Genomic DNA, 15,561 nt, shown 5'->3' with positions numbered 1-15,561 from the left:
AATCTATTAGTATCGGATTAGTAAACATATAAAAAAGACAATAATAACAAAAAATGATTGAGGTACGATAAATTATACATGTTCTTACATCTCCTATGTAGTATTGATTCTATAATTATATATGTTAACCTTTGAAGAAAATATTAAACTACGCAAACAATGTATTTATTGAAATTAACCTAAAATTATAGAAAACGTTACTGAATTTATTTTTAGTACTATTTAAATAATAAAATTTGTAATTAACTATGTTATAATAAAATTGATTGTATATATAGCATGTGATAAATTTAAATTTCCCGCTATCATTTCATTTTATAAATTGAACACGAGTGGTGCTATAAAGCATTTCACGAAAACGGGAAGGTACGAATTATTATAGCATGTCATTTGTTCATGCTTTCTTTCAAAGTTTTCACTTCTTGTGAAGAAGTCTTCACTTCGTCTTGATTATTAAACAGAATGTTCGTGAGAAAATGGTTAGTGGGAGTGAGAGAAATCGGAGAAGAGACTACTGTAACTTGAACAATTAAAAATGTCGCTCGTGAACAATCATTTTAGATTATAGACTTGCTCTATGTAGGATTATTGACGAATATTGTTATCCGCTTACTATGAGTGAGTATGAAACCAGCTTTTTCTCAATTTCACAGTATCGCTTTTTGAATCCAAAAGCATCTTCAATAATTAATTACACTTATTATAAAATGATACGATAATTCAATAGCTTTTTCTATTGATTAAAACATAAAACATATATTTTTCAGTACCTTACAATTATACTAAATAGTAATTTAATAATAATTTGTTTACAGGTGCATACACACGTGTCTATCATAATTTGCTAAGAATGAAATGCAAAACATCTTAATGAATAAAAGAAACACATATTGTACGTACAGACTGCATTTATGTGTTATACTGTAAATTTTATATTTAAAAGCATGATGAAACTCTTTACCAATTATATGATACCATGATTATTTATTAACATGCACTACCAACTGAATTATGTTCTTTATAATAATTCAATATCATAGCTGTCAATCAAATATTTATTCAGTTTTATTTATTGTAGATTTTACAACAATCTTGGGAAAAGATTCAGTCAATAATCACTAATATGTAGTTATGACCTAAGGCACAAAGTAACATGTTGAATCTACGATAATTTACTAAGAACAAACAGATAATATCTCAATGAAGCGTAAAAATGCACAAGGTACGATACCATATGGACAAAATGTATTTATATATTATGCAGGGTGTCCCAGAAAAAGAAAGCGATAATTTTAAGCACCTTCTTCTTTTTCTTATACCTTTTCTGGGACGCCTTGTATTATAAACCTCATAATTCAAAAACATGATGAAACTCTTTACCACTTATATGATACTATGATTATTTACTAACATGCACTACCAACTGAATTGTGTTCTTTATAATAATTCAATATCACAATTGTCAATCAAATATTTATCCAGTTTTATTTATTGTAGATTTTACAACAATCACTGGAAAAAATTCAGTTGATGATCATTAATATGTATTTATGACTCAAGGTAGGAAGTAGCATGTTGTATCTACCATAATTAGCAAATTACGATCTTCGCAAAGAATAAATAGACGATATCTTAATGAAAAGGACAAATGCACAAGGTACAGAATGGACAAAATGTATTTATGTATTGTATTATAAATATCTTATTCAAAAACATGATGAAACTCTTTACCGATTGTATGATATTATGATTATTTAGTAACATGCACTACCAACTGAATTGTGTACTTTATAATAATTTAGTATTATAATTATGAATTAAATATTTATTCAGTTTCATTCATTATAGATTTTTCAACAATTAGTGGAAGATACTTATCTGATATCCACATATATCTCTTTATTAACCCAAGGTGATAAATATATTTTTGCAAAATTGAAAGTTAAACTGCGATTCAATTAAAATTAAATGGAGCTCCATTTAATATACATACTGGGTACCATTTATTTGGCCAACTAACAATTTTTAAGATTTTGAAAAATCCTTTGAGGTACGTCAATATATCGGTGAAGACTACAATAAACAAAATCTTTGAAATGAATGACCCTATAGAGAGATGAGTTTAGAAAAAAAAATCAATTAGCAATATTAAAATGGAAAAATGCTTTAAATTCTTATGATGTGTAAGCAACCTTGATGCAAGATCAGGTAGTGATATCAAAATATATTAAAATGTTAGTAACTATTGATCTACAAAATATAAGCTTTCATGCACTGATGCTGCACGAAAGTTGAAAGTTTCTTAAAACATGCACTTAATAATATTATTATTATATTTCAGGAAATCAGTTACTTCAACACTGTTGTTTGATATAATTTGTACTTCAATGACAAGAATCACATTTATTATACATAATGTTCTATAAATTATTTGTATATGCTCTATATAGTATTAAATATAAAAATTAAATTATTAAAAATAAAATCATGTTATTTCATTTATATATCTCTTCTTTATTTTGCTACACAATATTTATAGAAATAATACTACTTTTTAAGAGGTTTATGAACTATATTCTTTAAAGGCAGATGATATGTAAAAATACATATATTATCTATATACAATATTTCATAATATCGGTGCAGCAATCAAGATATACATATATCTTACAAATAATTAACATTAGAACACAGATGAAAGTGTAAGGATCATCGGTAATCACAAATAAAATTTTAATCTGTGAGAAAAACGGAACTTATAGTGAATTGCTTTTATTCTATAACACATCACTATAAGTGCATTGTACTTTGAGCTTATAGAGAATTCGGAAATAACTTTGTTTCCAATTTGGTAAAATCTGTGTATAATAGTAAATTACACATCAAGCATGTATAAGAAGAATGTAGACTTGCATTCATTAAAAATTTCAACAAATAAATGAAACATCCTGTAGTTAATTACAAGAAAAGTATATCCAGCCTGACCATTCATCTAAAAATTTATAGAAAAATAAACATCATATAAAGTATTTTGTAAAAAGAAATCATGCACGTATGAATTCTGTGTAAATTAATCACATTATCTTATTCCATACAATAAACACTCAAAACAAAATTATAGTCTTGAGACTTTAAAAGTCTTATCGATATTGATACTCAAAAAGTGTTAAACAATTCATACTATATGATTGAATGATCAAACTGGATTTTCGATATATGAAATTTAGATTGTTATAAACATTTAACAAAATCAAATTATACTCGTATGATATTCATTCTATAAAAAAAATGCATTGGAAAATAATTGTGTTTGTGATGGTAAATATGCGTAGGATATACAATGGAAAAATTATTCCACAAAGTTAAAAAATTATATGAAAACAATGACTTTAATAAATTCTTTTCTTTCTACTTCGACATAAAATTCACTTAATCACATCTGCGTGTGATTTACAGTACATTGCGTAAACTAACAACAATTATTTCAATATTGTTCGTTTAATTTTTAGTTGAATGTATGAGAATAAAAATTCAAATATTAACAAACTGTATGATCTTTTACGCAGAACATAAAGTGTAACGTGATATATCGTTTAAAAATATTGTATTTACCCATATTTACCTAAAACATAATTTCATACATACAATGTGTGGGTGTGAGAGTGTGTGTGCGCGCGCGTGTGTCGTATTGTGGGTATATTTAATGCGTGACTGTACACGCATCAATGTGTGTGTCATGTATACTTCGCGAGTATACTTAAATCTTCAAGGCACTCCAGATAAATATATTACATTCATATTTTACAAATTCTGTTCTTTAGTTTTCGCACTTGAGGCATCTTAAGATAGAAAGTAAAATCAGACGAGAGCGCTGTCAATTAGTGCTTTCCCTATAGCATAATTTCCTACAGTATAAATTATACCGAGGCGACGCTTTATACACATACATGTTACAGCAACAATGATCAAATCAGTAAAATTTCGATCTATTTACAATTACCTTCAATCCTATCGGGCATACGTATTACAGTTTTACAAACTTGCAATAGATTTGTCTCATTTGTTCTTTTTCTTTTACACCAGTCCTGCCTTCTTCAAGTACAAAAAATAAAGACATTGAAAAATGATTATAGACATCTGTTTTGTCTAACAAATATAACTTCTTCTTACAAGTGGAAACTATCTGATTTTTAAATCGCACCTGTAGCTAATCGTTTCTAAATTACGTTAGCAAATATTGTGTATAAGGCGATTCTCTGAAGTATTCGTATCAGTGTCCAATTATCTTGTTTATAAATTGACTACTAGTAAACATACTTTCTGATTTCCTTTTTTAAATAACTCTCGAACTTTCACTAATACAAACGTTCCTAAAGTAGAGCGAAACTACACGAATGTTCTTGTTTATGTTCATGTGTCAATGCAACGGAAGAACCACTGTAATCTTGAACATTACACGGTCACTGTAATCTAAATGAATATGTTTTGAACATTAATTTTATGTTTGCTGTGTCACATTACCAACATATAGATACTTTGAATATATGAACATTAACATGAATTTGTTTTATGATTGTTAAGTTTATCCAAAATATATTATAGATTGACTTCCTGAATATTGCCTATAAGTTTGCTGCCTTTGTATCTTCATATACCTTTGGCTTCTCGCTTTAGTAACAGCAAGTTTCACAAGCCTTTGTGTTCGCACTTAAATACAGTATGTTACAGAAACACTTATTTATAAGAATGCATGTACATCACCATCGCTTACCTAACAACGTTTAGGATAATGTACATAAAGAAGACATGTACAAGATTTTTAGTTGGATAGTGGTTTTGATACAGTGTCTCAACATTGAACACCAACCTCAGTCAGTTTTCGGCTCGCATAATTGCTTTAACGATTTCAGTTCCTCTATTAATGTCTGATTTCTGTTCTCCAATATCGCGACACGATTTTCTAAACACTTTATATACTCTTTCTTTTTCCTCCTACATTCCCGCGCTGCTTGTCTATCAGGACAAAAATGGATATTTTTCAATTGAAATACAAAATGAAAAAGCCAGATCATTTGAAAAGAACTGAAAACAGAATTCTTATTTTTACCTGTTCTTAAGCAACCTCAGTTCCCTTTTCCTAGCCGCATCTTCTACTACAACACCATGTCCTGTGTAAGCTGGAACATTGCCAGAGGCTGTACTCTTTAAATGTATATCTTGTTCATTTATAATATTTATAATCAATCATAGGAAATTATAATTGACACGTTAAGCGCCACGCCGGTCCCTAGTGACCGGCGCTAGACTTTCCATTCAGGCCTCATCTGTCAGCATGGGCCGGCGGCAGACTTTTCGTTCTTGTTATCGCCGCGCGCCACGTTACACGACATTTGTTTATACTTAGGCTCGCCTATCGGTGAGCGGCCCGAACGGAACGGCACGTAAAACCGGCGTGGCGCTTAACGTGTTAAGTACTAACGAGCTAAAATCATATATAAATCATTCACATTTACAACAATTTTATAGTTCTCTAGAATTTCTTCAAATACAGTGTTTACTCTGTATATGTTCCAAATGCCTAGGCGATAAAAGTCCAAGAACTATACGAAGAACTATAGTATACTATGTGAGGGGCTACGAAACTCGAGAGACCTCGGTCGCCGAGGAGTGTAAGGACGCGTGGATTAAAGTATCTCCTGGCCGATATATGTTCCTGGCTAGACCCGTGTTTCGGACATACATCGAGTAAACACTGTAGTCTTTTTACATAAGGTAATCATTTTTCTCCTTGGTAGGACTTTTACAGGAACAATGTTAATTATGCGTGATGAATGATACATGATTCATGCGTAGTATTGTTTTTGTGTTAAAGGACATCCTAAAATATTACATCCATAATATCCCGTGTATACCATCTTATAAATGGCTTTGCGACGTCATTGATCAATGCTTTTGAATCTATTTCACGATTTGTGACACACATGTGACATTGTAAAGTTATCCTACAGACCTACATTCCTGTTTTTTAATGTTTACAATTGAAAGTCACTCATCGGTCGCTTTTAAAATTGACAGAAAGTTTTCACTCAGCTACTACGAGTGTAGAACGGAGCAATGCCCCAACGAATTAAGAAACATTTCATTATTAGCAATCGCGAAAGCAATAATAAGGACGATGTACAGAGTAGAGAGAGTGAGGATGACACTCTGTTATTGAAAAGACTAAAACAACTTATTAACCCCTTCGTTGGCATGGACAAAATTGTCCATACCATCTCATGAGCGACTTTGTGACGCGAGATATTTTGCCCATGAAAACGAGGGGGTTAAAGTGGTATATATTCCAATTTAAAACAACGAAATTGATCTTCAAAGCAGGTTTTGCACTTTGTATCTCGAATATATATACAGAATGTACCGAAAATCGTGGTACAATCGGCCGGTTGATCATTCTACATGCAAAAATGAGTCGAAAAAAAAAGGAATAACATTTTTTGGCTTGGCGCTTCGTTTTCGAAAAAATCGAGTTTGAAGATCTGTCGGGTTCGCGGGCTTTTGTATATGCAGGGAGTCGAATTGATTGGTCATGATCAGACGCGTCAGGCGATTCCTATTTAATGGCACGCGTATTCGCTGCATGTCGAATCACCATCCAGTCGGTTTTACCATGATTTTCGGTACACTCTGTATATCATTGTATGATTAATTTAACACTTATAAGGAAGATATGAAAGAGCGCCCACCTGGGACAAAGAATTGTGTATCTTGACCTTGTGCATACTGTACTATTGCTCCTCCAGCAGTTGCGGCATTGCTCATAGTTAAGGTATGAAGTCCTGGAACACCTTCTCCTTGGGTCGCAATTTGAATTGTACCCGCTGGAATTACTGTAACATAATAACAGCTTCAGCTAGGATGCTCCGGTTATATTTAATTTTACACACACGCACGCACGCACGCACTCATACACACACACAGATTTAATTAAGAACTTCTCGAGTAACATATTCTTTATACTAACCAAACACTAATGTAAATTATTGTAATCATGTATATTACTATATAACTTTGCGTATGTAATGTATGTGCACAGATCTATCCACATAAGTCAAAATAAGAATCCCATAAGCCAGAATGCCACACCAAGCAAATACAATACAGAATATCACAGAAGGCAGCAAACACAGAGGTGAAAGGAATCATTTTAATCTAACAGTTTTACTTTTCCCCTCTAACGTTATTTCCTCCAAAATAATGGAACAGAGGTTGAAATATGCACAGAATGAAACAGTATAAAGAACAGCCAGGAAAGATACGTAGAAGAAAAAGTAACCAACCTGTCTGATAATGAAGAGAGTGGGAAGACACTTCACTGTCCACGTTAGAATCATACTCAGAAGATGATTCTAGGGGGGGCAATCGACCGTCTGCAACACCGAATCAGCACAACCCCCAGTTATAACAAACTTGTTGCCGGTGTGTAACTGAACTTGATCAATCCCCATAAAATAGTATGAATTTTACAAATTCATGTTTTTTATCGTATTAATTCACAGAAACAGTTACAACATTTATAATAATAACTAATATTTCTTCTAAAATAACTTTCCTGATTGTATAAAAGTGCATAATTCGTGTACATTGCCCCATTCAACTAAGAAGTATATCCAAAAAGAGAATTGTCACAGTATAAAAACAAGAGTATAGTATGTGCAATGCTATTTCCTTTCTAGCTGCCGTGTATATAGTATATTTATTGTAATGTAGTGCAGTCAGCTCATACAAAAAGGAAATGGGTCCAGGTAATATGAAAATCAAAAGTGACTAAATTTTAAATTACAATGGTTTAAATCAGCAAAAAGATATATAATTCTATTTTAGAAACCAAATAAAACGTAATATAATAAAATAAATAGTAATAAAATAAAACGTTATTGTTGTTGTTCACCTATTTTATAATTCGTCAACCGTTTTACAATTTTTTGTCCCCATCATAATTGTTTGAATCTTTTTAATACTTAAAAAAAAAGAAGCTAAGAGTTATTGTCAAGTAAATATTTAATTAATTAAGTATACATATATAGGAACCTATTTGTTGTTATGAGAAGGTTCCATAGTTTAGTGCAATATTATGCGTACACAAGTAACAGTTCGAGGAGATTCTATTATCATACTTTTTAGATTTTCTATTCTTAATTAGATTAAATTTAATTACAGTACCTTAACTTAAAGCTTGGCATGGCATTCCTTCTTCTTTTATACAGATAAAATCAAATATTAAAAAACATAATGTGTCACATTCATACTCTTTAACAAAATTTTGAGAAATATAAGAACATGTAAATCTTCATAACAATTCACTATTCAAAAATTGATGTTTACATTTACTTAAATAGAAAGTAATACTTTTAAATTTGATAAACTAATTTAATCATTTGATTAAAATAGATATTAACAGTAACTGTATGAACTGACATGCACTTATTATTTTGTATGCTTCTATATATTTTTAAAAGTGTATAAAAATTAGGGTAAATAAAATATATTAATTCTACATAAATTTTCACTCGAAATTCTTATTAACAAACGTAATCCAAATATTTAAATTTCGAAAAAAAGAAATTATTAATTGACAGACTTCTTTGAATATTTAAATACAATAACCAACTTACCTGTAATTTCACCACCTCCTAAATCATTAAGAATTTTCTTGTAAGACGGTCGTCTGGTAAGAATACCTCCCCTCTGTTCCGATGATTCTTCAGAGTCTGAAAAACTGTCATCGCTACCAGCCTCGACCACCTATTACAATAATGTCGTTATTAAAATTTAATTCAAGTTTTAATTTAAGATTAAATTTAATTTAACCTCTATATACAGGGTATTCATTTGAAAACTTTCCAGCCGAATATCTCGAAAAGTATGAAAGATATTAAAAAAGTGTAAAACTCGTGTCCAAGGATTTCGAGGGGGAAAGAGGGGGGCAGTATCAGTTTTTTATTTGGGTGGCGTTTTCAAGGTCATTTGAAAGTCAACTTCGTTTTTTCAAATGGAAACTTATATTTTTTATTACGGGATCTTATTGTACGTAAAAAGACCAGCAATTTTCGTACGATACTTTTTTTTATCCATGCACTAGTTTCGGAGATATTTAAAGAGAAGTAGAGCGAGTTATACTTATACTGCGAGAAAGTTTGTAATTTCTTTATAACTTCTAAGCAATAATGCAGACTATTCTCAAATTCTGAACGTAAATTTTTGAAGGTATCTGTTGGAATAGCTCTACATTCCTGTACAATTCTGCGACGCAAATCGTTGACACTTTCTGGTTGTGTTTTATAAACAACAGAATTTAAATGTCCCCACAAAACGAAGTCGACTGGAGTTAGATCTAATGATCTTGGTAGTCACTCAATAACACCTCTTCTACCGATCCATCTTAGTGAATAGGGAATCGATTGTTTAACCAGTATCGAACTGGTAACGTGTAATGCGAGGGAGCACCATCATGTTGGAAGTACAAAAGTTCTTCATTTAACAAAAATTGTTTTCATCTCTTTGGATTTCAAGAATTTCTGCTATAAGTGGATCAATGATGTCGTCCAGTAAATTTAAATACAGATTGCCATTCAAATTCTCTTGAAAAAACAGAGGACCTATAATAGCATTTCCTAAAATGCCTGCACAAACATTTATTTTTTCCAGCCGTTGAGTATTACTTTCTCTAATAAGATGTGGATTTTCGACACTCCAATAACGACAGTTATGACGATTTACAGCATCGTTTAAGACAACAGTGCATTCGTCACTAAAACAAATGTTTTTTTTTAGATTAGGAGTGACGTTGATCATATTTGTTAATTCCTCACAAAACTCAATCTGCCTGTCAAAATCATTTTCTAATAACTTTTGATACAACTGCATTTTATAAGGATGGAACTTGTAATTTTTAAGTAATTTGTGCACAGATCCCACTGATACACTAGTTACCATTGAAACTTGTCGAATTGAACTAGTAGGATTCACAGTAAACTGTTCTATAATTTCGATTTGATCAGTTTCTTTTATGACTTTTGGCTGATTTCTTTTTAAATTTGTCACTGATCCTATTTCCTTAAAGTTTGCTACTAATTGTAACACGTACGTATGAGAAACATGTGTGAAACACAATATGTGAGAAACATAAATAAAAATTATTTCTACTTGTTCTTCTAAAGAATACACCATTCATACAATTAATTGTACTACGTTATAGTATCTCTTATTACAATGATTCACACTTGACTAAATAGTAAAATCTTATATTGAAAGACAGACAACATAAACAAGAGATCAATAGAGGACAATTTTGTTTTTAAACGGTATGTTTAATATCTTTCATACTTTCCAAGATATTCGGCTGGAAAGTTTTCAAATGAACACCCTGTATAGTTGAAAAATTACCTGGACCGTCTGCAAGCTCGCTTGAGCTGTTTGAATAACAGAATTAGGTTTACTAACGAGAATGACGTTTCCTTTTGAAATAGCAACAGGCTGAATATTTGTTGCCGTTTGAATGACTGACTGCTGATTAGGTTGTATAACAGATTGTACCTACAAAAAAATATCAATTAATATTGTCCATTCTAAAAATGTATATCATAATATTATATTTTATATATATATGAACATTTTTGTAAACTGTTTATACTTTAAGTAAAAAAATAAGGCTTTTATATTTTCCTATCATTATCATGCATATGCAAGGCACTATTAAGTCATTATGAAATAATGTATTCATAAAACATAATAGAATTTAGCATATATTCAACTCTTTGGTTTGACAAATCAGAAACAAATAGGTTCCAATGAATTAATTTTCATTTTCAAAAATGAACCAGCATTATGCAAGATTGAATCCATACACAGTGCTCTCCAAATAAATGACAGACCTTACGATTATGAGAAAAGCATAAATAAAGAATGTATACATGCTTCGAAACTAAGGAAGTAAATAAATGATCAGACATAGATACACAGGAATTTCTCCTGTATACCTGTGTTGTTCCTGACGAAGGTAGCGTCAGTTGCACAATGCTGGTAGAAGCTACCAGATGATGAGTTTGCTGCTGATGTGTTCTATTGAGAGATTGTACCGATGTAGCTATTGCTGGTGCTGCATCACCACCTTGAGAACCCGTAGCTAATGGGTCAACGGCTGATCCATTTTCCTCAACCATACTTTCCATAGCCTGGGGACCTTAAACCCTATAAATAAAAGACAGTTTTAATATTAGGAACACACAGGTTTAAGTTTATGTAACTTCGGTAACTTTCATTTTTCATATATTTTCTACTAGTATTACACAATATAAGAATTATTAATTGTTTACATTGAAATATACTATCTGTCTATATTGCAACAAATAATTTAGAACGTTTGTAAATTGGAAAGTAAAGAAAAGAATACTTGCATAAAAACGCATGTTACTTCCAAATTTAATAAAACTGAATATATGTATGTATATACGTACATATAACTTTAAACATAAACATCAAAACAAGCGGGATTCGAAAATTCAAAAATATATAGACGCGAAATCATGGCTATCCAATGACGTGCGAAAACTTTTAAATTTCCCGCCAGTTAAGCGATCGGCGGTGCTACTGCGTCATTTACATAAGCAGATCTAAAAATAATACGAGAACAATAAACACTCAAGATGCTTTCGTACATGGTCTAAGGGCCAGATGTCGTAAAAAAAGCTGAAACACGGTTCAACGTAGCTGAGATTGTACAGATCAGTGTCCCTCAGTGTCGATTTAACGGTGAAAAGAGATGTCAGAATCGTCACGTAACCCCCATTGCCCTTTTCAAGAAATTCGTACATCTTTTTTAAGGCGCCATATTTTACGGCATATTCCATAGCAGACGTAAAACTGTCCGTGTTGGTCTCATGAAATCAAATGCTAGTTGTTTCGGCAGCATTTCGGATGTATCGTAAGTGCAGTGGTCCATGCCCGGTTGTTATTATTCTCCAGCTGGGTACTTACCAGTTACGTATTTCTCGTCACCAACTTTGCTGCAATCGGAGTGGGCAAACGGGCAGGTACGTAGCAGCCACGTCAAAACTCCAGTGGCTTCGTCACTGGTGGAGCCCACGACCTCCGCGCTGCGCGTCACAATCAAAATGGCCGACGGTTTCTCTCCACTCCCCCCCTCCGTAAGAGGATCATGTATGTATCGGAAAGTGATGGGACCGATATCCCGGTGCGTGATACCGATCCTGTTTTCTTCGAAATTCCATGGGAAATTCAAACTGTCATGCCCTGAAACGGATATTGGTTGAACCCATTCGTAACAAACAGATTAAGATGCATTTAACACTCGATTTTTATATAATTACATGTAGAGTATTCCATGATAAAGAACAGCTGTCTTTTGCACTTATCGGTTCAGCAATCGTATTAAATAAATTTGCATTCACCTCGCTGCAATGTATTTGACTTGTTATCGTTGACTACATTATATGCTATTGTCAGTATATTTCTGAATTAATAATTGAAGAAGATAATTGTGGGGTATGTAAATATACGATGGACATCAAATTCTTGTTTGTTTTGAACATTTGGTTTAAATTTCTTTCTGTTACAATATTGTTCGTTCTCGGATTTACCATGTACAATAAAATCGTGCCGTCCGTATAATTTGTATTGTGTTAAATTATAAAAAAGCAAGTTGTTAATCTAAGATTACTTGTTCGACATTTCTCGTGTCACTATATGTGCTGTACGTAATTTATACTGACAAAGAAAAGCAGATACCTTAATTTATGTCGTTTACAACGACTTTCTTGTATTAGCATTGATTTTCCTAATTTACGTACTCTCGTTTTTATTTTTTTCGTATTCTACGATTAACATTTTAGTGAACTTTTCTTTAAAGGTTACATTAAATATAAAAATAGTATCCAAATGAATCGTGACATTAATAGCCTTACATAATTGAAAAATTTAACTTATAATGTCAACATTTTTGGCAGAAAAATAGAAGCAGTGTAAGAATAATCACATCTAAAATATATATATTTGTGATGAAATCTTCGTTTATAAGTTTTATATAATTAACTTGCAATATATTTCAATATAAGTTTTATTGAAATAATTTATAAATCATGATTGTGAAATGTATGCGTAGCATATATAGGTACTAGTGAATTGATATAATTATATGATAGCTCGGTGAGACATTGATAGCGCTGACGTCATTCAATGACGTCACCGTCGTATTTTCATGGATGCACATGTGTTTCATATGGTACACATACACTGTACAGTGTTCATCTTAACTTTCCATAAACGTTAGCTTTACACGTTTCTTGTAATAAAAATACATTTTATCGTTACTGTGATATATAAGTACTTCCCATTTACAAATCTAATCCAAATAATATTATTGAGTACTTACTGTAAAATTGTAACTGATACATAACATAATTCTTAAACGTACGTAACTTTATTATTTCATACACATGCGAAAAATTACGACTTTTTAAGTAAAAATATTTGATGTCACGTCATTTATTTATTCATTTACACACATCTTGTACATTAGAAAATATATACGTACATAAATGATTATAATATGTACATATACACAATTAATCTATGTATACTTATTAAACTGTACATTTCTAGAATTTATAGTAATTATTAGGCTGTGGATCTTTGTACATAATATAAACTTTCTAAGTTAATTCTACAAAGCAAAAAATAGATTAAATTAGTATTTCTTCGTTCAATAAGTTTAATAAGTCAAAAATGATATGGTAATATTCTTAAATTCTTATAATATCTTCATAATTTTGTATTTCACCTACTTCTTGTGTCATAAACGGCATAAAATCCGTAGTCTACTAATTATAAATGTGCAAAAGTGCACCATAATGTTCTACATTTCTACTCCCTTACTAGTCTAATAAAATCTTTAATGTAGAAATGAAGCGCTAGTTTAATTTCCTTTTTTATCAGTTATGTAAAGTTAAATTAAAAAATTTACTACAACGATTTAAATTAACAAAACGTATTTTGAAAGTGCACAATTAAAAATAAAGAACATGTCAAACTTGTTTAAGTGTCCCTAAAAAATCTATACGAAACTTGTTCGTATAAATTAGTTTAGTTTGAATGTCAATTTGTAAATTCACGAATTTCATTTATTATACGTTGAGCAATGTATTTCGACAATTAAATACTACTAAATAAAATGAGTTTTTTAAAAAGCAAAAACTTAGCTCGATTTCAGTACTTGGGCAGAAGTGATAAATTCATGGAAAACAAAGCCTTCATTGTTACAATATAAAAATAAAACATCATTGCATTATTAGCGTTGCAGCAAATGGAAATTTGAAATCTATCTTTCTATTGGATGCACGCGTTCGAGAGCACTATGAATGCACGAGTTTCATTCGTTGATCAAGAGAACGCGTGGACTGCCAATCAGTTTTGAGGTTAGAAATCCCGTCGCAACGTTAGCCAATAAGAACGTTCGTCCTTTCCGAGCATTTCGAGCGATTATTCATTGAGGTATTTGCATTTCCCCGTTGTATGTGTGACCAAGAGTGCGTGAGCGTATTATTGAGACCTGTTGTTGACACTTTCAGTCACATAACCCTTAGAAGTGAATCGCGTTGTTTATACATTCTAAGGTTTTAGATCTTGTTCACGCACAATCTTTTATAGGTTTGTCAAATCCGAAAGTTTCATCCTTCCATTTAACGCTTGATGCGTCGAACAGACTGATAGTGCTCTAAGGCTCTATATTTATCCATTATTGTAAGTGTGCTTACTTCGTCGAATGCAATTGTCAAAGTGAAAGATGTTTTACAATCCAAGATTATACAATCGCTTAAAACTGGTGAATGTGTTTTCCCAGAATTTATACTATCAACTGTATTGGGTGTGACTAATCTTCCTCTTTGTTAACATGTGCAATGTAATATTTATTAATGTGTCACAGTATTTCCGAACTATAAAATATATATGCATGTACAAAGTGTTGTTTTATGCAATAGGAGTATTGTTTGTGTGCTGTAAGAGTTTATCGTAAATTGGAGTATTACTTACTACAAGAATAATGGAGTATTACTTACTAGAATAACAATTTTCTAGTTATAAAACTCCTAACAAATATTGTTTCCTATTGTTTATTAATTAATATCTGTCATTATAACAATTGTGAGGTTGGCAATAAAAATAAATGACTTCTACAACTCGTGTAAAATATACCTATATATGTAGAATAAATACTATTAACAAGAGTTGGGAGACAACTCAATGTCCTTTTTCTCTTACATTCAATTTTACATGATTGCAGCTATAGTTTTTGTTTTCTTACCATTGTTACATAGTCATTACATGTTTATATTTGATTATATCTAATTGACATTTATTTTATCAATACTATTACTTTTCTTTATTTCGTTATTATGAATTTGTTTTGTTATTACAGTTAAACAGCAATGGCACAAGCTACCACCATTGAAACAATCACTATTACCAGGCCACTGAAGGTAAGTTTTC

The 15,561-nt window shown here is 31.3% G+C and overlaps 2 protein-coding genes and 1 long non-coding RNA gene across 17 annotated transcripts in view; 2 read left to right on the top strand and 1 right to left on the bottom strand.

Annotated features, from left to right (window-relative positions):
- The first annotated feature begins 376 nt into the window (after positions 1-376).
- On the top strand, positions 377-2,737 carry LOC143355944 (uncharacterized). 4 transcript variants are annotated; one of them, XR_013082582.1, is made up of 6 exons: positions 377-618; positions 816-892; positions 1,079-1,222; positions 1,498-1,657; positions 1,849-2,050; positions 2,342-2,737. It is a non-coding gene; the product is annotated as an uncharacterized LOC143355944 (long non-coding RNA). The 4 variants fall into 4 exon arrangements; XR_013082580.1 differs by having other exon boundaries at positions 1,849-2,208; XR_013082581.1 differs by having other exon boundaries at positions 1,849-2,234.
- A 1,171-nt stretch (positions 2,738-3,908) lies between these two features.
- Positions 3,909-12,166, bottom strand: Crebb (Cyclic-AMP response element binding protein B). Of its 10 annotated transcripts, XM_076791183.1 has the most exons (9): positions 11,779-12,027; positions 11,514-11,669; positions 11,136-11,247; positions 10,444-10,593; positions 8,673-8,802; positions 7,338-7,427; positions 6,744-6,887; positions 5,108-5,195; positions 3,909-5,013 (listed from the first exon to the last, which is right to left on the bottom strand). In XM_076791183.1, exons 3-9 carry the CDS (start codon positions 11,226-11,228, stop codon positions 4,869-4,871), a joined length of 840 nt encoding a protein of 279 aa, XP_076647298.1. In that variant the 5' UTR covers positions 11,229-11,247; positions 11,514-11,669; positions 11,779-12,027; the 3' UTR covers positions 3,909-4,868. The 10 variants fall into 10 exon arrangements, with proteins under 10 accessions (XP_076647298.1, XP_076647294.1, XP_076647300.1 ...); XM_076791179.1 differs by lacking the exons at positions 11,514-11,669; positions 11,779-12,027 and adding an exon at positions 12,034-12,166; XM_076791185.1 differs by lacking the exons at positions 11,514-11,669; positions 11,779-12,027 and adding an exon at positions 12,034-12,166 and having other exon boundaries at positions 5,108-5,177.
- Positions 12,167-14,365: 2,199 nt separating this feature from the next.
- Positions 14,366-15,561, top strand: part of LOC143355939 (transmembrane protein 47) — a 40,703-nt gene continuing 39,507 nt past the window's right edge. The window contains exons 1-2 of one of the 3 annotated variants that reach the window (XM_076791199.1): positions 14,366-14,489; positions 15,491-15,551. In XM_076791199.1, coding sequence (XP_076647314.1) covers positions 15,501-15,551 — 51 coding nt within the window. In that variant the 5' untranslated portion in view covers positions 14,366-14,489; positions 15,491-15,500. Of the gene's footprint in view, positions 14,490-14,548; positions 14,815-15,490; positions 15,552-15,561 lie in introns of those variants that run through there. The other 2 variants (XM_076791198.1, XM_076791197.1) reach the window with 2 other exon arrangements.

Source organism: Halictus rubicundus, chromosome 7, assembly GCF_050948215.1.
Source record: "Halictus rubicundus isolate RS-2024b chromosome 7, iyHalRubi1_principal, whole genome shotgun sequence".
Taxonomy (NCBI): Eukaryota; Metazoa; Arthropoda; class Insecta; order Hymenoptera; family Halictidae; genus Halictus; species Halictus rubicundus.
The sequence above is the reverse complement of the archived record's forward strand: the minus strand, read 5'-3'. Positions and strand labels throughout refer to the sequence as shown.

What these genes read in the sequence shown, in the direction of transcription:
- Crebb (XM_076791179.1), bottom strand. Translation starts at nt 11,228, where the DNA reads ATGGAAAGTATGGTTGAGGAAAATGGATCAGCCGTTGACCCATTAGCT. An exon ending in TACACAATTCTTTGTCCCAG is followed by an intron (nt 5,196 to 6,743) that starts GTGGGCGCTCTT and finishes TAAAGAGTACAG; the next exon opens with CCTCTGGCAATGTTCCAGCT. An exon ending in CTGAGGTTGCTTAAGAACAG is followed by an intron (nt 5,014 to 5,107) that starts GTAAAAATAAGA and finishes TTGTCCTGATAG; the next exon opens with ACAAGCAGCGCGGGAATGTA.